Source organism: Branchiostoma lanceolatum, chromosome 10 (assembly GCF_035083965.1).
Source record: "Branchiostoma lanceolatum isolate klBraLanc5 chromosome 10, klBraLanc5.hap2, whole genome shotgun sequence".
Taxonomy (NCBI): Eukaryota; Metazoa; Chordata; class Leptocardii; order Amphioxiformes; family Branchiostomatidae; genus Branchiostoma; species Branchiostoma lanceolatum.
In genome coordinates this window covers 19,679,092-19,706,125 of record NC_089731.1, presented here as the reverse complement: position 1 = coordinate 19,706,125, position 27,034 = coordinate 19,679,092, and the positions used below count along the sequence as shown (strand labels likewise).

Below are 27,034 nucleotides of genomic sequence, written 5' to 3'. Positions count from 1 at the left end.
ACATCTGGGGGTATGCACTCACTCCTCCTGTGTACCAAATTTCAGCTCATTTGGCCGAGGAACGACCGAGATGAATCGATTTGAAGATTTGACAGGAGGAGGAGGAGAAAGAAAGATGACCAAAGGCCGTCATTTGCTCCTAAGCAAATACAGCATATGTCACTCCCTCCCAATGCAATAATGGACGTTTTGTAATTATCTATGAGTAAGCTACATTTATTTGAATGTGTCGTTCATTGCGCGCGTGTTCCTGCAACATGTAACCCTAATGGAACACGTATTCCTTGGCCAATGGCAAATGGAACGCGCCGAACCTTAGATAGAACATGGAACGGAGATAGGAATTTGGGTCCGTATTTGGTCTGAAAATAGGCCCAAAAGTCCTCAAAATGAGACATTTTGAAGTGGCGTATACCAAAGCTCACAGTGATTGGATTGAAGTCCTGTGGGCACATGGGCAGTAGCTTGAAGCCTGGCTTGGCCGCTCCACAAAAAGTTGGAAGTTCTGAGCAAAACTATTGGAAGAAATACCACGACTTTCAGATATCTCTGTATTGTCCAGGTAAACAATCAAAATTGGCACAACGATGTATTGGTTTCTAGCGTAACAATCCTAATTTTGCGTGTTGACAAAATGCAGCGATCCAACATTGCGGTTACGCTTAGCTACATGTAATAACCCTGAAGTACTAATGCCTCTTTTTCCAAGAGGTCGGCAGGCTCCATCATCTTGATTATAGATCACGCAATAATCGAAGGCCCAATTTACACTTTAGAAACTGTAATACTGCACATCAAATATAATGAAGGCATAGATTTTGAACCTTCTCAATTGCACATAACTTCATTTGGGTTACCTGAGGTCATGTTGCAGGAACATGACTGTGTGCAATGAACGACACATTCAAATAAATGTAGCTTAGATCATTACAAAAGGTCCATTATTGCTTTTGCTCAGGAGCAAATGACTGCCTTTCTAGTACAGAACTGTACCTTTAAGTTTGCATTCATTTCTTTAAACTGTTATAGCCCGCACCAATTTAATTTCTTGGTTAACGGATTTTTATTTTCAAACAAAAAAATTTTTAGAAAGAAAAAATCATGAAAACAGAAGGCTGGGCCAACCAAGAAATTAAATTGGTGTGGCCTTAACGTTCAGAGATAAAAGCAACCATTATGAAGTACTAGACACTAAGTATAGAAAGATGTGTATCATTACTATAGTTATACAAGTCAGTGCAATTCAAGCTGCCTACAGTAAGCAGAAGTCAGGTGGAGTCTTTATGTCTTCATGTACTAAACCGGAGGTTTTTATTGTGCTCAGATATGTGTGAGAGGAACAGTGTTTGCCAGGATGTCTCCTAACCAGAAGGCACAGCTGGTAGAGAGTCTACAGGATTTGGGGTAAGGGAAAACTACGGTGAAGTACAATGTAGCAGTTTAAGCTGAAAGATCTCTGAGTTTTTTAATTGAATTTACTTTATTAAGTTTTGGTCCATGCTTTACTGTGCTGCAGGCCAATGGAAATTCATTACACTAATTAGAGATATAATTGCATTATGCAAATAACAGCAAACAGCAATATTTGGCATGTAGGTGGAGATAAATATTAATGAAAATAGTCTCATTAACATCTACATGTGTATGTATATTAGTCCTAAGAGAAAATGCTATTACATGTACAGTAGAATCCGCTTAACTGCACCACGCATTTGTCAGCGGTTTTGGTGCAATTATCCGGCTGGTGCAATTATGCGAAATGCCCAGCTGGACCGTACCACCATGGGCGGGGGGGTGTATTGTTAGTCAGAAACACTAGCACAATGAAAATAGACGAAATTATGCAGTTATTAACTTTATTTACGTATTCAAGGACAAGTACTGTACAAAAATCTTGTAAAGTTTACCATGATACTGTACAGATTAAACTTAACATTTTTTTTGCTTCCTCACAGATGTTTGAATCAGTAGCTACACGTAACGTTACATGGGAGGCATTCTGAAACATCGTCATGGGATAACAGTTTCTGTGTTACATTACGTAGAGTACAGTTGTCGATTTACGTACATCATGTACCGCAATGAAACTAGCAATTCAAACTAAAACTTGGTTACTGATTACGGTTCAGCCCAGTGTAGTTCCCCCGTCTCATGTCTGGACAGATTTGACTGTCGGCACCATTGTAGTGAATTGTACAGTGTATCTAGTGGGCAGATATGGTTAGATGAGTTAGATCAAGGACAGATCATTCTCCTTATACAGTAGCAGAGCCTAACCCGCGTATACCTCGTTCCGGTGAATGCAGGAAGTTTCTAGGACGCGGATTCAGCCAGATGATCACGTTAGCACCGCACCGCCTAAAGTGACTGTTATGTCCGCCTACACGTCTGTAGCCCTTGCCGAGCCTCTATTGTTTCCGACTAGATGTAACGTTACATAAAGACGCCGTTCTTTTATTATCGGCAGCAGTATGTAGCGCTGCCGCAAACCTCAAACCACCGACAACACCCCATGCCATCCTTAACTCGAAATCAAATCCACGCGAACTTGAATGCATTCACAGTAATAAGACAGTACTAGTAGTACAGGTAGAGACCAATCTTTATTGAGTACAGCATGCTGTCTGCCAAAGTGCAATGCCGCCTTTGGTAGGCGTGCGTCTCTTGATGGTGCCGACACGCCCTGGACCCGCCCGGGACCTCCCATACGATTCCAATCAACGTGACTGTCAATGGAGACCGCCTTCTTTTGTAACTCAAAAATAGTTTTAAACATATTGGCGGTATTGCGCCTTTACACCGGCAGGTATCGGCTCATTTGTACCGCGTTTGCCGATTTTTAGCGCAACTTTTTAGTTAACTTGTCGAGGATTTTGGAAAAAAATTGGTGCAGTTATCCGAAATTGGTGACAATGCGCGGTGCGGTTATGCGGAGTCACTAACAATGCAGTGAATGGGAACCGGTTTGGGATTTTGGGATTAGGTGCAATTAAACGGAAGGTGCGTTTATCCGATGTGCAATTAAGTGGCTTCTACTGTATATGTTACATGTACTTAGTCTAGTAATAAGTGATGTTTGAAGTAGACCTTTTACTTAAGCCTGGAATCCAAACCTATTATAGCTCCCGAGTCTCTCTCTGCAATTTGCGGACAGAGACTCGGGAGCTATAATAGGTTTGGATTCCAGGCTACTTTTACTTTTAATTACAGATTACGGTAGTCAAGTCACCAAATCAATTAGCTGAACGCACAGGACTGTCAGGAATTACTGTTTGCTGTTTGAAGTTTTCGCCCCAGTTTCACTTCCTGCACACCTCACAGATTTATACAATGTAATTACTGCAACATTACATGATACAACAGGGCACTTTCAGGCTGTCAGGCATTATAGGAACAAGGAAAAAAGACTTGGCTTTCACAGAAAATCCAGACTGAGGGCAGGACGCTATTAATTATCAGACAGATACTAGCAGCTTTATTAAATGTTCTAAATAATGGATGGTTTTGGAGTGAACTTGTTGATTTATAGTCAGAGTGTGTTTTTCCCAGGTATTGTGTTGCCATGTGTGGGGATGGTGCCAATGATTGTGGGGTGAGTACACAATGTTGTTTATTTGTCTGTTGTTCATTGATATTTGAAATCTGTGTCCATTGCCTAATCATGCTGTAAACAAAAGAATGTTGTATAGACAAGCCAACAGAAGCTTCAACTCGGACAGTTGAACTGTAGTTGTTCCGAGCAAGCTTGATGGAGTATATATAAACGGTTAATTGATGTCAAAACATTCTAACGCAAGTTAGTCCAGGCTATGCTATACAGTGTGTAGTACTGTGTACATCTTAAATTTACTGCCCCATTATAAAAAAAGCCAGCAAATTGGTTTTCAATACAATTTTATGAATTTTCTTTAATTATATAGTTTTGTAGATTTTTTTCTGAAGCCAGTTAAATGTTAAAGACTTGATTTTGTATGCCTCCTCGTCCAAGACAGACTAAATATATAGTCGCGTAATATTATGTAGCCAGATGTATAATTCTTATGTTTATCATTAAATGGTCCATACTCAGAAAGAAAGTTAAGTGAACCTACTGAAAGGCATAGACAACCCCAGAAGCAGGTTTTATTTCTAAAAGTCATCTTTATGAATACAAATTCAACCAGATTTGTTTAAAAAATATTGAACAGATGAACAAATAAATGAACCATTTATAATCCAGGAATTGAGTATTGCACCTTCATGCATACCGATGGGGTGTGATGCATGATGGGAATCGTCCCTTAACTATTCACCTTTTTCCCACTTCCCAAGATGCACCGCCAGGGTGTCGCAAAATCGATTTTTATGACAATTCTTCTTAGCGCGCGAAAGTAAGAACATGATGGACTCTGCACACTTTAAATCAGTACGTGCTGTTTATCAATGACCTCTAATTGCCCAGAAAACACTGCAACGCTCATTATTAAAGTCTATGAAAGGAAAAAGGTACCGGATTTAGACTAAACAGTTGAATCAGTTGACATAGGGTTACTTTGTTTTTCTGCCTTTTTCCTGCTCCATGAGCTTGACATCTGATTGGAGTTGCTAATTACCGTACTTGCTTATGGTTTTTTTTCGATCACACTGAAATGGATCAAGAAACTACTTTTTCGCCGACATAGCCATAACTGCATTGTCCAAAAGATTAAGTATATAACAGTAGATATACAATGTAGTTGGTGACAGTAAGAATTTTCCGGTTAACAAATATGACTTGCTCAAAGATAACAATTAGCGAAAAAGTGTGAAATAAATGGATGTTGTTGTTTTTTCAAGTAAACAGGAAACGCATTGGTTATATGTTTTCTAAAATATAACCTTTACTGCTTGAGTGAAGAATTTTGATTGTAATGGAATGAGATATATAACCTGTTATATCTACTTCAATATATTTTATACATCAATAAATACAATATCACAGAAAATATCACTGCCGTTGTACACACACACAAACACACACACAGTGACACACACACAAACACCAAGACTATGGTGCAGTACTTCAATGAACTGCTAGAAGCCGCTTTTGATCAAATTGTCGTAAAATCAATTTTGGGCACCCTGGCAGTGCATCAGATTGGGAAGTGTGAAAAAGGTGAATTGGTTCATGTGGGATAATTGCTGAAGTTCCAGGTCAATTTTTGGGTCAACGCAATGGAAGAATTTAATTGCTAAGGGTGGAAATTGATCAACTATTCACACAAACGCTGCTGATATTATTTTCAACATCGGACTTAGATTTCCTAAGAGCCGCCAATTGTGAGGGCCTTTTTTTCAAGTCTTAAGTATGGGTTTCAATGGGGTGATTGACAAAGATCCATTTTTGACACAAAGCAAGTGGAAAATACAGTTACTACATGCAAGGCTATAAGTTGACAAACAAGTATCCAGAAACACATTGCAAACTAATTTTCAAGCTCAACTTAGGGTTTCTAAAGAGCCGTCAAGTTGAAGTTTGTCCAATGGTTGTTAGCGATACATGTTACACCTGGCTGTAATTCATCTGAATGGTAGGGGGGGGGCTGTTTAATACAACTGCTGCATAGTCCAGGTTCAAGGTCAAGTTGCCAATACAATTTAATAATATGTTCTTGGATTCAGAAAAATAGTCGAACCAGAACACTCTCCTCTGGAGTTGTCTTATGATGGCTGGAAGGCGATATCTTCTGATTACACGATTGTGAAATTGATATCAGGGTTGTTCTATATCAGAATGTTAATATCTTTAGATAAGTGTGGCCTTAGAAATGATTCTGTTCATTACACATGTGTACCATATCCCTACCACGCTTCAATAGTGACAGAAAATTTTAAGTACAGCTAGTTTAACGCCTCCCCAATTTTTTGCGTTTCGGCGCATGCGCGCCGGAACGCATTGTCCTGGCTTTTACCTTCAAGGAAGGAACCAGGGAAGCTTGGTTCAACACTGTGTCGCACACAATAAGACCTTATATGGCAATACGTTCTCAAATCCTTGTATAGCCGTTGCCTTATATGGCAAGAGAGCACGAAAAGGCAGGCAGGCTAGATTTGCATGTGACACAGGACGGCGACCGCATGTAACTGCTACAACTGTTCGGAAATATCATTGCATTGTGGTTTCGGACTTTGATATCCTGAAAAATGACCATATTACATCTATTCCACAAGATTGCAGAAGAAAAAAAATGATTTCGTCAAGAAAACGACCAAAAATCGGCATAAATGATACCATATAGTGAGGTTATAGCATTACGTCCAGAGTGACTAGTTACGTACCGCAGCTTGGCCGATCTGGCAACGCGAAGCACTTCGGACCCAGAAGATCCGGGTTCGTGTCCGTGCATGGATTTTTTTTTTCTTTTTAGATATTGAATATCAAAAATATATATTGATATTATATTAATCTATCAATATCATATTTATGAATATCATTTTTTCATTAATAAATAAAGAAATATTTTATATTTGTTATTTTTAAATATTCATTTAATATATACAAGGCCTTTGTCTTATGAACAGGACTTCATAGATTCCAAACCCGGCATTCGAATTTTTCTGTTCATTGTAATGGAAAATACCGTGCAGCGGCTCCTATGCGCGGTAAGATGATTCTTGCAAAACACTCGCCACTAAACTTCTATCCCCGATGTAAACAGAGGCTCTTGATGTTGTTTGCAAAACAGCGATCCTTTGTTACAGTAGCAAATGCTCCATTGTTCAGTATCGACTTCATTCAGACAACACGGACGTGGAAAGTGGCGCCCCTCGGCACAAAACTATGGGAATTTTCATGAATTTTAGCAAAATTACCCAGGAAAATAAGGAAGAAATGTTGTAAATGCGGAAACCAGAATAATACGGATGAGGTAGCTGTTGATTTGTTTGACATTTGGTAGTCATTTTAGATAGAACCTTAGCTGTTATGAACTTCTATTTCACTTAATTACCATAGTGCTGATGATTCAATGGTGCTTTTTCAAATTTTATGTTTTATTGCGTACCATGTACATAATTACATTGATAGCTTTTATAATGAGCCTATTATACATTTTACAAATAAGTACAAGTTGTAGGCCAAGACCAGCTTTTTCAAAAGCACTTAAGTTAAGTGACGTAACTTCAAAATTGCTTTCCCCAATCTGCCTTTCTCTATTACCGTAAAACAGTACTCATTTCCCAAAATGACAATTTTTCTTATAGACTGAACAGCCCTTGAGTGACTTCCTCTGGCAGATTTTACTTCAAGTAAAGGGAAAAGACAATTCACACTTATAAACGTAGCCGAAACGCCAGCTTTTTTTAAAAGCTCTTGTTTTGTTGCTTCTCGGAATAGCCTCTCTTGTATTTCCCATTTTGAAAAAAAAAATTGGCTCGCTTTTCCCATTCACACATTTTTACTCACGATTTTACTATTTGTTCAGTTGTAAAACTCAATAGCCACCAAAATAGATTAAAGGCCTGCACATACCTAAAAACTGTGGTCACATTTTATCATAAGTTATACTTTTTCAGTTACTACTTCTCAACATCAATCCATATATTACATGGCAAAAGGTAATTTTGTTACTGAAATTATAGCACTTAGTCTAGATCAAAGAAAGGGGTGCATTTCATAAAACGAGATATACAAAGCTGAAACTTGAATAATTCTTTTATTCTTTATGTTAGAGTCAATTCCTAGTCACCAAGAGGGTTTTATAATAATATTTGTAATAATTTTGAAAAATTTCTAATCAAAAATATCTGACTGACAATAGTGCTAAATTTTTCTAAGAGATTGAATATAGAAATATGAATTTATTTTAATTCAATTAGTAGTAATCCACTGTTTTCTGCTGCTGCAGTAGTAGAAACATCCTGCAGCTGCAATCAGTCTTCCTTCAATCTTTTCCACTTAGTCCGGTTCGTCGCGAGCTTCCTTAGCTCCCGTAGGTTTCTTTCTGACCGCAACGGTCCTTGTCCTCTTTCTTTCAGGTCTGCCCTCAGTAAACTCAGTAAGTTTTTGCAATGTCTTCCTTTTCTGGATCTGTATGTGTTGGATCCTATCAGGGCGAAGTCCAAAGCCTGTTGTGCAGGTGTGTCGGCCGGCATTCTCAGAATGTGTGGACTCCGAACATAGACCACCTGGCGTGTTTCACTTAGATAGTTTAGAAATATTTTGAAAGTAACTGCACAAAAATCTCATTACTTAGAATAATTTCTAAACATCTATGTGATTCTTTCACTTTTAGAAATATTTACAAAAAATGGTAGAAAATGGTAAATAATGGTAGAATGGTGATTGCCCCCATAAAAGTAGGTGCTAATCGGCCCCTTCTGTCTGCTTTTGGAGCGAGCTACCTGGCTTTTGTACATCTTTAGATTTCACTGCAGGACACTGTGGGTCCTTTGTGGAAAGCATTCTTCCCTATACCTTCGCAATGATGTGTGAATTGCTTTCTTCCCAGCCCTCTGACCTTTTTATAAAGATGTTACAAATGATGGTAAGAAATGGTAGAAAATGGTGAATAATGGTAGAATGCCGTTAGCCTGTTACCATTATTTAGAAACTGTTGGAAATATCACATTCTTCATCATGAATAGTTCTAAAGTTTCAGAAAACTTTAGAAATAATTCTAAAGTTGAAATCACATTCAAAGTATTTCAAAAGTATCAAATCTCTTACACAAATAATTACAATAAATTGAAAATATTTCTAAATTATGGCAGTAACAACTCTTACGGTGACTTGGAATGGACTCTTAAAAAAACCCTTAAAGATCCTATATAAACCCTTATCTTCACCCCACACTATTTTCCTCTTTTTTTTCGCCCTGTCGCTCCAATTTTTTTCTGAAACAATCCGAGAATCAACAATTTATGTCTCAGTCTCACTTCCATGCAGTATGTTCTTACCGTGTGTACTCCCTACAGGCACTGAAGACAGCTCATGCTGGAATATCACTGTCTGAGGCTGAAGCCTCGGTTGCCTCTCCTTTTACATCCAAAATACCCAACATTCAGTGTGTTCCAACCGTCATCAGGTACATTATAAACTACACATCATGTATTTCTTATTTCATGGACAGATATTATAATTTGCTGTCGTGCATGGGCAACAACAGATCAGAGTAGTAGTAGACCAATATATTAGAACTCAACAGACTACATTGTACTTTGCTGGAAATCTTTCTAATGGCAATTATCCGAGAGTGAGTGAGTAAGTGAGAGTGAGTGAGTGAGTGAGTGAGTGAGTGAGTGAGTGAGTGAGTGAGTGAGTGTGTGAGTGAGTGAGTGAGTGAGTGAGTGAGTGAGTGAGTGAGTGAGTGAGTGAGAGTGAGTGAGTGAGTGAGTGAGTGAGTGAGTGAGTGAGTGAGTGAGTGAGTGAGTGAGTGAGTGAGTGAGTGAGTGAGTGTGCATGTGTGTGTGTGTGCATCTGCCTTTGTATGTTTGGATGTGCATGGAGTGTGTATGTGTGTTGCTTGTAGTGTGTGTGTGTGTGCATGTGTGTGTGTGCATGTGTCTGTGTATGCGGATGGAGTGTGAATGTGTGTTACATGCAGTGTGTGTGTGTGAGTGAGTGTACATGTGTGTGCATGTGTGAGTTTTTGTGTTTGTACACTGTGTGTCAGTGTGTATTTGTATATGTCTCTGTGTGTCATTGTGCGTGTGTATGTTTGTCACTGCATTTGTGTGTGTTTGTGTCAGTGTGTCTGTGTATGTGTCAGTGTGTGTGTATGTGCATGAGTGTCAGTGTGTGTGTGTGTGTGTCAGTGTGTATCTGAGCCTGTGTGTGTGTCAGTTTGTGTGTGTGTTTTGTGTGTGTGTTTTGTGTGCATGAACTTCATGTCTTCACAAGATAAGACAACTAGACATTCTGTTCTGCCACTCAGGGAAGGTCGTGCAGCCTTGGTGACATCCTTTGGTAGTTTTAAGTACATGGCGCTGTACAGTATGGTGCAGTTTGTGTCCGTCATCACACTTTACTCAGTAAGTATTGACATCATGATAAAAGTATGTTTAGACCTTCCTTACAATAAAAGTGTACAATACTACCAGCTGTACATGTTGTTGTAAAGGCTGACCGGCTTGGTGATGTGCTTTGCAAGGGCTGTTGCTCAGGTGCTGTTACTGTAAGCAGTGGATACTGGTACCCGTACCTGATGTTACATTTAGGTATGCAGCCTCTTCTAAACGCAAGTCCAGCCATAAGCCAATAAGCAACATTTAAAAACAGAAAAGACTCAATTTTCTGGTCATAGAAGACATTCCATGCAGGACAACAGATTGCTTTATAGTAGAGCATAGTTGTCCCCCGTATGTAAAAACAGACTGTTTTTATCTCAAACTTTGACAGAACTTTACTGTAATTCTGAACTGCAGACAGTTATTCTTTGAAGTTTGTATTCTACCATTTATTAACCATTTCTGTATTGTGTGTTACTTTACAGATTAACTCCAACCTTGGGGATATCCAGTACTTGTACATAGACTTGGCCATTACCACTACTGTAGCCCTGTTCAGTAAGTACACATTTAACTTCCATCCGCACACAATGTCATGCACATTTTTGTACATGTACATGCACATACATCTGTGTATGAGGCATTATTACATAACAGTCAAATGTGTTAGGCTGTGGTAGACATGTGGTAATGTGTCAGACCTTTGTTAGGCCCAATTTAGACACAGTTTTACCTAAATCAGCCGACATCTGGGAAGAGATGTCGGGAGGCATTTATACACACCGACAGGAAGTATTGCAGGACACCCTTGGAGTTGGAATGCAGTGGTGATACATTGTGATAAATTGCGTTTCAAGCTAAAAGTCTGCTTCCAATAGTGCTTTCAATGACATTTGTTAACTTGTTAGAATCACAAAGATATCTTTGATGGCCTGATTTTACCGATTACTACTGTAAGAAATGGTTTCCCCTGTGCTCTGTCCTTATGCATCATAGCCTGGCCTGTAAGGCACTGTAAAATTACTTATACTCCCTTGGAAGTTTTGATAAATCCCCTCACAAGTATAAATTATGGTACAGTTGCCATAGCTAACATCAAAATGGGTCACTTGACGTCCACAAGTCTGCTAATTAGCCTGAAACTGAGTTCTCCAGATGTCGGGGACCGACACATTTCATTTATACTTGGGCTGAAGCTGTCGGGGACTCCCGCTGAGTTGTCGGGCGTCCACTTTGGAGCTGTCGGCTGAAATTTTCCCGACATCAGGAAAGACCATAAAATTCCTGTTTAGACACAGAAAAAAGCTGTTGCCTGCCAGATATCTGCAGTCCAGACATCTAGAAAACCTGTGTCTAAATAGTGTTTCTATGTATTACTAAGCGAGTGTGAATCACTATAACTAGTTACTGTACCTGCCATTTTGGAGTCATATCCAGACGTGTGTGTGTGATATATGTATGTGACACCCCTCACCACCATTTACAGTATGGCCGGAAACATTCTTTTTGGAAACGGACGAAAATTGATGCGTGTGCAGATGTCATACAATGTAATCAAATCAACATTGCCCTACGAAAAAATATGGAAAATAAAGCATACTTCTCAGCTATTATCCTGTTTTAAAACAGAAACAAGACAATGAAGGATCCTTTGATAACAGCCCATCATCTGTGAAAAATATTGACTTACATGCATGTACATGACTGTGTATTGTATGTCATGTTTATTGCTGATATTGTGAATGCATCAATCCTGTCTGCCATTTTGGAACTATGATGTAAATACTATTCATCATCCCAAATGGGTTTTGTAGCACTTGTAGCCTGTGTGGTCTTGAGACTAAAAGTCGCTGAAGTTGTTAAAGGAATTCTTATGTCAGTAGAAAGTTCCAACATCAACTTCAGCAGGAAGCTGATGAAAACAAAACCTGCTCCATTTTGAATATTGAGAACACACCATAGAGTGAAATACATGCAGTCACTGTGTGTATTTGCAGGGCTCGAAATACTGGGTGCATTATGAACTTTTGTGCACCCAAAATTGGAGCTGTGCACTTCGTTTTTGAAATTATGTTTAACTTAATAAGTTATTCAAATATTATTCCACAAACATGTCAAAGTATGGCGATAATTAGGGTTACCGTAACAGATGTTGTAATTCACTGCAAATACAGTTGTTTCTGAGACTAAAGAAGAAGCTGGTTAGAAGCCTTCTCTACATTTGTGTACATCTTTCATTCATGAAGTGCATTTCCCCAGTGGGCTGGCAGGAGGCGTACCCTAAGCTGGTTCCCCAGAGGCCGCCGGGAAGCCTGATGGCACCAGTCAACCTGTTCTCAGTGCTGAGCCAAGTGGTCCTCATGATCGCTGTACAAGTCGGGACATTCCTCTATCTCAAACAACAACCTTGGTGAGAACTGTTTATTCCCACAGGAGATGGCAAATGGTCATGTTGAACATAGTTACAAAGAAAAAAGAGACCTTTCCTGTAACACAGCTCCAATGTGTATGTGTGTCCTAGTAAAAGCCTCATGATTTACCTAATGGAGAAATTTTTTTATTTTTTATTTGAATGTATACAGTGGGGAAACCCTACTTCATTTTGATAACATTGTGAATAAGACTAAGACTATTTTATGGATGACATCAGGCATGTATTAACTTTCTTCTGAAGAAAAAAAAAGAAATTTTGTTGCCCTCCGGCAATGGTCAAGAAACTGAAAATAGGAAAAAATGTTGTCACATTAGATTATAGAAATCACAATTACAATAGAATCTGAGTTCTATCGTAAAACATTCTATATGCCAAAAATAACGGGGGGTGTCCATAGTCCGGTAACTGTTCTAAGTGAATGCGTATGTCTTTTGTCATCGTACATTTTGCTCTGAACCCACCAAAACAATTAAGATTAGATCTTGTAACAGGCATATAACTGTGATTAAAGCTACACATACATAGTTTTCATTTAAACAGTAGCGTTCCGCACTTTGTTTTATTACGCACAAAAGTCGAGGCAGTTTTGGGGTTTGCATTCTAGTGGAACGTTCTAACACAAAAAGGGGTCCAAACTCCGGTAAGGTGACAAGCAGGTCATTACCGTGGATGTTTAAGCATCCCATGTAAATAGAATTACACTAAAGCCTTGCAATATCAATTTTTATAGCAAATATGTGCCATATTTTGTATTACAGTAATTGTTCAAATACGGTGAGAAAGAAATTTCCCTTGTCACGGTGAGATCAACCTGCCGCCGAAACAAAATGGCGGGACATTGTTTACGTTGCCTGCGATCGTATGCCTTTACGCTTTCGGCTTCATTGATGGTCTTTTCAACCTTGTCATTCATAGCAGCAATATCTATGGGATTTTTTCAGTCGGTAGGGTTCAATTTTCTGGAATGGTCGGCGCTCTACCGGCGGGTTGACTAATTTAATTGTGTTAGGCACCTCTTTTGGCTGCCGTCATATGTCATTGGTAAAGATGGTGGAGCGACAGGATGAACACTGCGGCGTCATTTTAACTCCGATTATCCAACTTTAAACTTTAAGGCAAAGATGGTATCTAGGTTTGTTTTAAGGGGAAGTCTAATGAATGTCCTTCCTATATGTGGTGGTATCTTTTTACATGTTGTATTCTACGATGAACAATTAAAGAGTTTCAAGGAGCATGTTCTCGATGCGTTCCCTCGTCAACCCGCACGGAAGGCGTCAAACTGTGCAATTTTTGACATCTTTATCCGTTAGGGCTTACCAACTTCAACACATACTCCAACTCCGTGGTGATTTACATGAAGGTTTAGTCCATAACTAGGTGTACTTATCATAGGCAGCTACCCATGCATATCTCCGCAACAATGATTTTTAAAACCTTACCGGACTATGGACCTTACCGGACTATGGAAACCCCCCGTTAGGTATTTGCACATGCACATTGCTGTTGTTGTTATCTCCATGAAAAATGGAGATATTGTTTTTGGCGTGTTTGTGTGTGTGTGTGTGTTTGTGTTTCCGGACTATTGTAGTTAGCATAACTCAAGAACCTCATGATGGATTACGATGATATTTGGTATGTGGGCGGGTGTTGTGAAGCCAAAATTCAAGGTCGATTTTGGGCCCCCTAGTATGCGACCTTGGTACTGCAGCAGAACTTCAATTTTTGTATTTTTTGACCTGGACGTGCTGTGGTCTTGATTTTTGGGTGGCAGATAGCTTGTCATGTAATAAAGCAGTGGTGTAGGTTTGGGCCCCCTAGCAGCTTGCTCTGGAACTGCAGTGGCGTTATTTGGAAAATCTTCTAAGGTGAATAACTGAACGAAGGGACGACGGAATTCCATGATATTTAGTATGCAAGTAGCTTAGACAGAGATGTACACAATGATGTGCAAATTATGCTAATCAACACTTAATTTGCGTAACTAATGAGGAAAATCTATATTTGCAGTGTTTTCCATTATAAGACTCAAATACATGTACATATGTAGTTTATGGCAAGTGGAGCACCAGCAGATACCAATTATGCAAATAAATGCATGATTTGCATAATTGATGCAAAAGTGCCAGAATTCATCCAAGTGGAAAATGATTGACAATATTGCATCATGTCTAAGTTAGATAAAGGTGTTTATGACCAAGCATATATTATGTAAATGTGTAAGTCATTTGCATAAACAGAATAGTTCATGGAGATATGAGGTCGCGGAACTCTTGTTGTGTTTGTGTTTCCGGACTCTTGTAGTCAGCATAACTCAAGAACCTCTTGATGGATTACGATTATATTTGGTATGTGGGCGGGTGTTGTGAAGCCGAAATACAAGGTCGATTTTGGGCCCCCTGGTATGTGACCTTGGTACTGCAGCAGAACTTCAATTTTTGTATCTTTTGACCTGGACGTGCTGTGGTCTTGATTTTTGGGTGGCAGATAGCTTGTGACGTAATGAAGAAGTAGTGTAGGTTTGGGCCCCCTAGCAGCTTGCTCTGGAACTGCAGGGGCGTCATCGTGAAAACCTTCTAAGGAGAATAACTGAACAAAGGAACGACGGATATCCGTGATATTTAGTATGCAGGTAGCTTAGACAGAGATTTACATAATGAAGTGCAAATTATGCCAATTGGGACTTAATTTGCATAGCTAATGAGGAAAATCTATATTTGCAGTGTTTTCCATTATAAGACTCAAATACATGTAACATATGTAGTTTATGGAAAGTGGAGCATCAACAGATACCAATTATGCAAATAAATTCCTCATTTGCATAATTAATGCAAAAACACAGAAATTCATCAAATTGGAAAATTGTAGGACTGTCAATATTGCAACATGTGTAAGTAAGATAAAGGTGTTTATGATTAAGCATATATTATGTAAATGTGTATGTCATTTGCATAAATAGAATTGTTCATGGAGATATGAGGTCGCGGAACTCTTGTTGTTTATCAGCAACAAAATGGCACCTGCAGACCATTCTGTGCCAATCACGTATGTTAGTATCATGGTGGTATTAGGAAAAGTGGCAACGTCATTCCCAACTGGAGGGGAACTGACTTTTGTCCAGCTACCTATGGTTATGAACGCTTAGTCGCTGGTAGCGGGATTAGCGGCCACAAAACCTTTGGCAAGTGTTATCATTAGGACCACCATTGTTAAATTCTACATATTTGTTTGTTTTTTTACTTTGATACAGTGAACTGTAACTAGTATTTCTTTTCTTTTATACATACTCATCTTTAGGAAAACTCTAACAGCACTTTTCTCTGCCGTCAAGGAATGTATTTAATAAAGCTACCGGTTTGCAGGTGCCCCTGCATTGTTTTTGCAATAGAAATGCTCAACTATTTAATGGTTTTGATGTTGGTAGCAGTGTCACCTACTGTATTCAATTACAAGATTTTATGGATTCAATTCTTGTTACAGGGTTTATATATGATTATGATTATGTAAGGCCACACCATCTTAATTTAATGGATGACAATCCTCTGCAGACCCCAAAACTAATGCGGCCAGGCAAAAAAAAGAACACAAACTTTCCAAACTTTAAGAATCCTGCCTGCCAATCCAGTCTCCATGTTATACTCCTAGAAAGACATTGGATAGACTCACATTGTCTTCTTCACTTATTTATCAATGGAGCTCGAGTTTGCTATTTGTAATTGACAGTCCCATGGCCATACATGGCTGACTGGGCCCAATAGAACCTGCATTTTTTTCACCTAACTATTCCACCAGCATGTTCAATACATGACTTTGTACACTTTTCATTCTCTGTGAATTCTGTTGTGCAGGTTTAAAGCCTTGAAGCCAAACCCCAATTCAGACAACATCCTGTGTTATGAGACTACAGTGGTGTTCAGTGTGTCCAGCTATCTGTACATAATACTGGCTGCAGCCTTCTCCAAGGGCAGACCCTACCGCAGGCCCCTATACACTAACTGTAAGTTATTACACCATTATTTCCATTCTGTATCTGTACTATCTATATAGCCGGGATAACCACCCTTTGGTGTTACACACCAGCTTCGCAGGCACGTGGCACGGCAGCAGCTGGTTATATTACACCAAACAACCTGTCACGTCTAATCTTCGCATATCTACGTAACTGCATAGATTGTTTAAAGCTGCCTGATGAGGATGCTTCTATGTATACAGTACTTGGTTGCAACGAGTTCCACTCTACGATCGTTCCAGGAAAATACGACTTTTTGAACACATCAATCCTCGGTTGATAAGTCTGATAATTAAAGTCTATGAAACACAAATGACATCAGAATTAAAAATTTCCTGAAATAACATGAACCATATATGATATTGTTTGATTACATAGACATTTGCACAAAATACACTCTTCGGTTGTTGAACATCGAACCATCAAAATATCATACCTCCAGCTTTTGATTCTTCCCACCAGGTAATTACATTAATCAGTGACTTTACCTCACATTGAACATGGTAGCCGGTTTGGAACTTTTCACTGCAGCTCAGAAAGAATGTTCTTTTGAGAAGCAAACATACTATATATTGTAATGTCAATCACGATAATTAAGCACTGTTCGCTCATCAAATAATGTTTTTCACAAGCCCTGGTGTAAGGTTGCGAACCAGCTGAGCTGCCGTGTACATTGTGACGTCATGAGGGGTAAAGTCACTGATTAATGTACAATGTAATTATATCCTCCTTGGTAATTACCTGATGGGAAGATCAGAAAAGAATCAAGAGCTGGATGTGTTTATGGTGTCTGTACTGATGCTCTAAATAACATGTACATGTACCTGTAGATGTGTTCATGGTGTCTGTACTGATGCTCTAACTAACATGTACATGTACCTGTAGGTTCATGGTGTCTGTACTGATGCTCTAACATGTACATGTACCTGTAGATGTGTTCATGGTGTCTGTACTGATGCTCTAAGTAACATGTACATGTACCTGTAGATGTGTTCATGGTGTCTGTACTGATGCTCTAACTAAAATGTACATGTACCTGTAGATGTGTTCATGGTGTCTGTACTGATGCTCTAACTAACATGTACCTGTACCTGTAGATGTGTTCATGGTGTCTGTACTGATGCTCTAACTAACATGTACTTATACCTGTAGATGTGTTCATGGCGTCTGTACTGATTCTCGAACTAACATGTACATGTACCTGTAGATGTGTTCATGGTGTCTGTACTGATGCTCTAACTAACATGTACTTATACCTAGTGGTGCGGATCGGTCCGGCCGGACCGGTTCCGGACTTGTAAAACGTTTAGGTTCAAGTCCAAAAAAACCTAAACGTCTGGGAACAAGTCCGGATTTGAAAAAAAATTATCTCACTCAAACACTCCTTTTTGTTTTAAACCATCTTAAACCTTCCTTAAATCGTGAAATTTGCACTAGAAAAATATGAAAACATTGCTGTTTTTGTGTTTATAACTGAACTTTTGTGTTAATTACTGACTGTATATAATTCCGTATATATAGTTTTCAAATTTCATGTAAAATATCTGCCAATATGCAATTTTACATGTAACACGAAAAAATATTCCAAAATAATTGTTCAGGTCCGGACTTGACCTGAACCTAAACCTCTGGACTCGAGTCCGAACCTAAACCTAAACTCGGGTTTAGATCCACACCAGTACTTATACCTGTAGATGTGTTTATGGCGTCTGTACTGATGCTCTAACGTACATGTACATGTACCTGTAGATGTGTTCATGGTCTCTGTACTGATGCTCTAACATGTACATGTACCTGTAGATGTGTTTATGGTGTCTGTACTGAGATGCTCTAACTAACATGTACATATACCTGTAGATGTGTTCATGGTGTCTGTACTGATGCTCTAACTAACATGTACATGTACCTGTAGATGTGTTCATGGCGTCTGTACTGATGCTCTAACTAACATGTACATGTACCTGTAGATGTGTTCATGGTGTCTGTACTGATGCTCTAACTAACATGTACATGTACCTGTAGATGTGTTCATGGCGTCTGTACTGATGCTCTAACTAACATGTACATGTACCTGTAGATGTGTTCATGGTGTCTGTACTGATGCTCTAACTAACATGTACATATACCTGTAGATGTGTTCATGGTGTCTGTACTGATGCTCTAACTAACATGTACTTATACCTGTAGATGTGTTCATGGCGTCTGTACTGATGCTCTAACTAACATGTACATATACCTGTAGATGTGTTCATGGTGTCTGTACTGATGCTCTAACTAACATGTACTTATACCTGTAGATGTGTTCATGGCGTCTGTACTGATGCTCTAACTAACATGTACATGTACCTGTAGATGTGTTCATGGTGTCTGTACTGATGCTCTAACTAACATGTACATATACCTGTAGATGTGTTCATGGTGTCTGTACTGATGCTCTAACTAACATGTACATATACCTGTAGATGTGTTCATGGTGTCTGTACTGATGCTCTAACTAACATGTACTTATACCTGTAGATGTGTTCATGGCGTCTGTACTGATGCTCTAACTAACATGTACATATACCTGTAGATGTGTTCATGGTGTCTGTACTGATGCTCTAACTAACATGTACTTATACCTGTAGATGTGTTCATGGTGTGCCTTGTCATCTTGCTGGGATTCAGCACACTGCTCTTACTGCACCCCTTCACGGCTCTGGCCAAGTTCATTGAGGTATGTTTACCTTCGCCAGGAAGGTTATGTCTTTTGGGTGTGCGTGGCAACTTGATGTGTTATTTGTTAGAGGACGATCAACTGATATAAGTTATGCAAATGACTTCATTTGCATAGTCAATGAGAAACATTTATGATCGGTCCCTTGAAAAGGTTATTATTTGGCAAAGGTATGAGGGCGTGGAACTCTAGTTTGCTTGTACAGCAGATTAGTAATTTAAGACTGAGTGGACTGTGTTTTACAAGTGTGATGGAATGCTAACAGACTGCAAGGATCAAGGTGAAGGCGATTGTTTGATGGCTGGCTTCGTATGTTGAGACTGAGTGACATGTATTCATATATGCATGACCGTCACATTTTGTTCTTTGTGAATGATAGATTTAGAATTTCATTATACAAGGATGTTACACTTCACATTCCAACGGATTGCGTGATGGAGTTTGATCCCCCCTTGACATTACAATGATGTTTCCATGACTGCTAATGAGGCATTATCTATTCCCAGCTGATGGTGGATATGCCTTTCCATTTCCGACTCACCTTATTGGGCATCATCAGTGCATACTGCATTGTTGTGTTTGTAGTAGAGGTGAGTCTGTTCAGCATTTGTTTTATAGCTGTCTAATTATTATATTTTGATGACATGCTTGAAACAAAATAAACATCCATGTTTAGGATGGGTTAGTATGGAAAGGTAAGCTTTAATCCATTGGGAATTTCAAATTGGAATGCAGTTTGAGAAGTCTGATAAGGAGTGTAAGTAAACAGATGTCTGTTCTTCTGAAGTACCTGGAGCTTATTACCCAGCCAGCGTACATGTACAATGTACCTCAGCTCAGAGGTTTAGGGAGGTGTGCTGAAGCTGAGTCATAGAAACTCTGATGACTGTACATGTTTACTCCAGGACCTGTAGAACTCACAGTGTGATGACATGTGTTTACTCCTGTAGAACTGTGTGATGACTGTGAGTGTTAACTCCTGTAGAACTGTGTGATGACTGTGTTTACTCCTGTAGAACTGTGTGATGCCATGTGTTTACTCCTGTAGAACTGTGTGATGACTGTGTTTACTCCTGTAGAACTGTGTGATGACATGTGTTTACTCCTGTAGAACTGTGTGATGACTGTGTTTACTCCTGTAGAACTGTGTGATGACTGTGTTTACTCCTGTAGAACTGTGTGATGACTGTGTTTACTCCTGTAGAACTGTATGATGACTGTGTTTACTCCTGTAGAACTGTGTGATGACATGTGTTTACTCCTGTAGAACTGTGTGATGACTGTGTTTACTCCTGTAGAACTGTGTGATGACTGTGAGTGTTAACTCCTGTAGAACTGTGTGATGACTGTGTTTACTCCTGTAGAACTGTGTGATGACTGTGTTTACTCCTGTAGAACTGTGTGATGCCATGTGTTTACTCCTGTAGAACTGTGTGATGACTGTGAGTGTTAACTCCTGTAGAACTGTGTGATGACTGTGTTTACTCCTGTAGAACTGTGTGATGCCATGTGTTTACTCCTGTAGAACTGTGTGATGACTGTGTTTACTCCTGTAGAACTGTGTGATGACTGTGTTTACTCCTGTAGAACTGTGTGATGACTGTGAGTGTTAACTCCTGTAGAACTGTGTGATGACTGTGTTTACTCCTGTAGAACTGTGTGATGCCATGTGTTTACTCCTGTAGAACTGTGTGATGACTGTGTTTACTCCTGTAGAACTGTGTGATGACTGTGTTTACTCCTGTAGAACTGTGTGATGACTGTGAGTGTTAACTCCTGTAGAACTGTGTGATGACTGTGTTTACTCCTGTAGAACTGTGTCATGCCATGTGTTTACTCCTGTAGAACTGTGTGATGACTGTGTTTACTCCTGTAGAACTGTGTGATGACTGTGTTTACTCCTGTAGAACTGTGTGATGACTGTGAGTGTTAACTCCTGTAGAACTGTGTGATGACTGTGTTTACTCCTGTAGAACTGTGTGATGACTGTGAGTGTTTACTCCTGTAGAACTGTGTGATGACTGTGTTTACTCCTGTAGAACTGTGTGATGGCCGTGTTTACTCCTGTAGAACTGTGTGATGACTGTGTTTACTCCTGTAGAACTGTGTGATGACTGTGTTTACTCCTGTAGAACTGTGTGATGACTGTGAGTGTTTACTCCTGTAGAACTGTGTGATGACTGTGTTTCCTCCTGTAGAACTGTGTGATGACTGTGTTTACTCCTGTAGAACTGTGTGATGACTGTGTTTACTCCTGTAGAACTGTGTGATGACTGTGTTTACTCCTGTAGAACTGTGTGATGACTGTGAGTGTTTACTCCTGTAGAACTGTGTGATGACTGTGTTTACTCCTGTAGAACTGTGTGATGACTGTGAGTGTTTACTCCTGTAGAACTGTGTGATGACCGTGTTTACTCCTGTAGAACTGTGTGATGACTGTGTTTACTCCTGTAGAACTGTGTGATGACTGTGTTTACTCCTGTAGAACTGTGTGATGACTGTGTTTACTCCTGTAGAACTGTGTGATGACTGTGTTTACTCCTGTAGAACTGTGTGATGACTGTGAGTGTTAACTCCTGTAGAACTGTGTGATGACTGTGAGTGTTTACTCCTGTAGAACTGTGTGATGACTGTGAGTGTTTACTCCTGTAGAACTGTGTGATGACTGTGTTTACTCCTGTAGAACTGTGTGATGGCCATGTTTACTCCTGTAGAACTGTGTGATGACTGTGTTTACTCCTGTAGAACTGTGTGATGACTGTGTTTACTCCTGTAGAACTGTGTGATGACTGTGAGTGTTTACTCCTGTAGAACTGTGTGATGACTGTGTTTCCTCCTGTAGAACTGTGTGATGACTGTGTTTACTCCTGTAGAACTGTGTGATGACTGTGTTTACTCCTGTAGAACTGTGTGATGACTGTGTTTACTCCTGTAGAACTGTGTGATGACTGTGAGTGTTTACTCCTGTAGAACTGTGTGATGACTGTGTTTACTCCTGCATGTAGAACTGTGTGATGACTGTGTTTACTCCTGTAGAACTGTGTGATGACTGTGTTTACTCCTGTAGAACTGTGTGATGACTGTGAGTGTTTACTCCTGTAGAACTGTGTGATGACTGTGTTTACTCCTGCGTGTAGAACTGTGTGATGACTGTGTTTACTCCTGTAGAACTGTGTGATGACTGTGTTTACTCCTGTAGAACTGTGTGATGACTGTGAGTGTTTACTCCTGTAGAACTGTGTGATGACTGTGGTTACTCCTGTAGAACTATGTGATGACTGTGGTTACTCCTGTAGAACTGTGTGATGACTGTGTTTACTCCTGTAGAACTGTGTGATGACTGTGTTTACTCCTGTAGAACTGTGTGATGACTGTGTTTACTCCTGTAGAACTGTGTGATGACTGTGAGTGTTTACTCCAGGACCTGTAGAACTGTGTGATGACTTGATTACTGGAAGTATTTCCTTGCTTCAGGACTTTGTTGTCAGCAGCCAGGTACTTAGGAGGTTGTTCCAACTGAGGAAGAAAATACCAAAGAACAAGTACAAACTGCTAGAAAAGGAACTAGCGGAAAACCCTGACTGGCCACCGGTAGGGGAAACAACGTATGCAATGGAAGAGAAATACCAGGACTCAACACAATCTTGACATACCCTTATCATATTTAATGATTGTTTAGATGCTTAATAATATATTATGTATGTATTGCTCATTCATGAGTCAAATGTACAGAATGCAGATTACAAGAACATAACATGTTACTCAGTTTCTTATCGGAATGTAGCCATATGTGTGTTCAGCCTCACACCTTCTGATCCTTCTATGAAGGTTTTTAACCATTATACAAAATCTAAATCTGATCTTGAAAAAAGACTAGAATACAAACTATGTACTAATACCTCGCGTCCCAATCTAATTTTGTCTTAAAAGTCTAAATTTAAATACTTATTAGGAATAGGGATTTCACAATTTGAAAGACAAGAGTAATCTATATACTAGAAAGGCAACATTTGCAGGAGCAAATGCAACATGTTTCGCCCATTTCCCTTCCCATGCAAAAAGCGACTGTGGTATCGAGGCTTACGTTTGTTATATGTCTGCAATGTTGGTATTTTAATAGATAATAATCATAATTGAGTTGAAGACCAGTCAGAAATGGATCTCTCCCAATTTGAAACCCTATGCATGGATGGGCTCTTCCAGGCGCCCATATCCATACTGGACCATTAAAAAAACACCTCCACCAAGCAAAACTGGACCTTTTTGATAATCAACCACGCCCAAAATTGAATTTTTAACAAACGTCCCCCTAATACAAGAATGGACTCTTCCAGCTATGTATGGACCAACACCTGTCATGCAAATTTCAGAATGTAGACAAGTGAAATCTTGCTGAAGATCTGGATTTCTCCTGTGGAAAAATTTCCGCAATCCGAGAGTCCAGACAATTGTTCAATACGCTGCAGCGAACAGTTCTTCGAACCAACTCAGGTTTTGCAAAGGTTTCACAAATTTTTGCTAAACGTACCGCAAATTTCTGGTGCGTATTAATTTTGTGACCTGTACTATCACACTGACACATACCACCATTAAAAACGTTGCTAAAGAAAGGATACACAACCAATTGTAGGGATATGAGCGTACTCTTGGCGTAAGTGAAAAAAATATTATTGCTGTATATATGTATGATTGTATGTAACGTTGGGTAACATAAATTCGGGATTTTTCCGATAATGGTTGACTGAAATCAATCTAGCAGAACAATAAACCATCCTTTTTTTCTATTATTCTGTCAGTATCGTGTACTATCTTTGCACTAATCATATATATGGTAGATTTTGTCTCTAGTCGTGCTGACACCATAATATTTCAACTTGAAACTACCGTCCGCCGCACGCACAATGACGGTGCTGTCGGACAGGGGTGAACATTAATTCGGGAGAGAAGATTCGTCTTGAATATCTTACCGCTTATTACATTTTATACAGCAGCTATTCGTTCCATCCTTGGCTTGAGGAGAGTGCTATGGATATAGACGTGTCCAAGTAAAAAAAATACACGAAAAAACGGCCGTACCGCACACATCAGGCCTCCGGGAACATCCCGTGTGTTGAGTCGGTAGAACGTCACTCAAAGTCGATCCCCATCGTCATGGAAATTTGTACATTATTCCTCGGGGCGTTAGCTGGATGCCGTAGAAATGGTAATACTACTATGTCCATGTGTTTCTGCTTGTGCTAAGAGCAAACTTTTAGGAAAATATCGCCACCAGTCCACTATCACACACAACATTTAGACAAAAAAGTGTTCCTCGCAAACGTTTGTCGTCTGCCGAATAGCAGGATTCTGGGTAACGAATATGGCGGCGGGAAAATTCACCGTAGTGCCGTAGCCATTAGTTGTAGCAACAAAGAGGTGTTTTGATGATTAATCACACTTAGAGTCCAGTTGTAGGTTAGCAAAAGAGATTCTAATAAGTTGTATTGTAAATAATTGTGTTGAGAAGGATGCGGATGTGACATTTGTCTTGTAAACCAGCGAACAACTATGTAGTATATTTCTCCCACGAAGCCCTCAGACTGTGATAATAAGGGACGGAGAGTTTTTGACGTAGCCAACTTCTAATGCATGGTTGTCGAAGCTTTTCAGCCAGTGTTCTGAATACGTTAGTCTGTCAAGTTTGTATTTCTAGCGGTATTACTGATGTTGCATCTAGCACATATCCCTGAATACCCCGTTTTCGAAAAATCCCGAATTTAAGTACCCCACGAATTTATGTTACCCAACGTTACACACAGAGAGGAATATAGAGCAATAGATTTATGTCGAAAAATACCACCAGAAAAGGCGTAAATTTTGAACCTTCTCAATTGCACATAACTTCATTAGGGCACAACATTGACACTAGAAAGGCAACATTTGCGATAGCAGATACAGAATATTTTCTCATCTCCCTCCCAATGTCCCTCGCTCAATAATTACGCGCACAAATCACAGGTCAGGTCCACGTGGGACTTGGGGTCACTGACCTTTAGGTCGTGTTGTTTACGTTCGCACCTGGCCATATGAATAAAGACGTATGGTCATAGGAGAAAAATTGCCGATCTTCTCTCCAAAATACCCTCCGAAATCGTTTTTTGAAGTGGTGTATACCGAAAGTACGAATGGGGTTCTTTGAATATTTGTTCAATGTACCCCCATAGCAAACTTCAGGTCATTTGGATGTATTTCCAGAGTACAGGAGGCCAAAATATACGTTTTTGGTCAAAAAAACCTCAATAAAATCACTTTCAAGGTCAATATCGAAAAAATTAAAAAATACGCCCATGGTATTTACCCACTCTACCTGTATACTAAATTTCAGCTCAGTTGGTCTAGGGACGACCGAGCTGAGTCGATTACAAGATTTGACAGGAGAAAGAAACATTACGAACACAGTATGTTGCGCCCAACAGTATGTTGGGCTCACCATAATCATTGAATTGTCACTGATCCTGGCATTTGTAAATTGGAGCCATTACAAGTCTGTCAAAGATTGACTTCAGTTGTTTTGTTTTTATGTCCAAGGGAGGACAATTTGGGTTCTGTACCAAATGTAAGACTCTATTAATTCTACTGTTTACATGTAGATGAATACATGCACAGCCCTTAGCAGTATTTGAAAGGCATTACAGACGAATACATCAATTCCACAATTCTGCACCCAGAATATGTGCTCGCGATTGGTGTACACAATATCTGGTACATGTATCTGGTCAGTTTGCACTGCGAGATGTGAAGGGACCAACCTTAGTTTAAAGTACAGGGACAGTAGTGGGCACTGACACACAGGACGGCCCAGCCACTATCTCTGATCAGTGATGCAGTGCACAAAGGAGAACTACAGAAACATATGTTCTGTTCCTTCAGATACTGTTTTTTCTTAATCCTAATAATGAATCTAAATATTGATGAAGAAGGTGCATCATGCTGCAACAATATTTCTGATAAACTTGAAGTACCCTTCAGACACATGTATGTACTACATGAAGTACCCTTCAGACACATGTATGTACTACATGAAGTACCCTTCAGACACATGTATGTACTACATGAAGTACCCTTCAGACACATGTATGTACTACATGAAGTACCCTTCAGACACATGTATGTACTACATGTAGGTATTCTCATGAAATCAGGGTGATGTTAAGAAACCTTGTGGTAAAGTCGTTTTGCAGTATGTTTTTGGATACTTGTTTGTTTATATAGCCTAGGCTAAGCAACTTCCTTTTCCTTGTTGAGCCAGATTTGTCTTTATTCAGAAATCTATAGGAATGATCTTCAAAATAATATCAATTTTTGTAGTGTAAATGTCAATAGTTGTTCATCGATTTACAGCCTTAGCAACTTAATTTTCCTCTTCTTTGGGGCAAAAATGACCTCAGATTTTTTGCAATAAAGTATCTAGTATTCCTGCGTCGGGCCCACTAGTACTGGTCAGTTACTGAATCATAATTGTAATGTCCATTTCTTTGTTTATCTGTGCTGAAATTTTCCAAACTGCAGGTGATTTTGTATTAATGATAATGTGGCCTTTTAGAAATGATCAGCTGCTTCTGGGGGTAAGTTCCCCGTAAGAATGTGATATGATACAGAGGATCTTGTGCTGAAAAGAATTACTTTAGGATGACTAAAACAAAATCATGTGAGGATCATGTGTTCATGCAAATAAAGAAATGTACACTGCAGTGTAATGAGTTTAATGTTCATGTGTATGATTGTGTGAATATATTGCAGCTTTTCCAGTCTTTAATGCAGTTGTGCAGCTTTTACATGTATGATTGGGCTGAGGAGGTGTGTGTGTGTGTGTGTGTGTGTGTGTGTGTGTGTGTGTGTGTGTGTGTGTGTGTGTGTTTTCTAGGGGCACTAT

The 27,034-nt window shown here is 39.4% G+C and overlaps 1 protein-coding gene across 4 annotated transcripts in view; it reads left to right on the top strand.

Moving 5' to 3' along the window:
* LOC136443656 (polyamine-transporting ATPase 13A3-like) overlaps window positions 1-26,852 on the top strand; it is a 66,494-nt gene extending 39,642 nt beyond the window's left edge. For 3 of the 4 annotated variants that reach the window (XM_066440976.1, XM_066440975.1, XM_066440974.1), the window contains 10 exons: window positions 1,325-1,404; window positions 3,550-3,592; window positions 8,935-9,044; window positions 9,894-9,990; window positions 10,452-10,524; window positions 12,226-12,376; window positions 16,246-16,394; window positions 19,034-19,122; window positions 19,629-19,712; window positions 22,597-26,852. In XM_066440976.1, the coding sequence (XP_066297073.1) occupies window positions 1,325-1,404; window positions 3,550-3,592; window positions 8,935-9,044; window positions 9,894-9,990; window positions 10,452-10,524; window positions 12,226-12,376; window positions 16,246-16,394; window positions 19,034-19,122; window positions 19,629-19,712; window positions 22,597-22,770 (1,050 nt within the window). In that variant the 3' untranslated portion in view covers window positions 22,771-26,852. Of the gene's footprint in view, window positions 1-1,324; window positions 1,405-3,549; window positions 3,593-8,934; window positions 9,045-9,893; window positions 9,991-10,451; window positions 10,525-12,225; window positions 12,377-16,245; window positions 16,395-17,236; window positions 18,176-19,033; window positions 19,123-19,628; window positions 19,713-22,596 lie in introns of those variants that run through there. The other variant, XM_066440977.1, reaches the window with a different exon arrangement.
* Window positions 26,853-27,034: the final 182 nt, after the last annotated feature.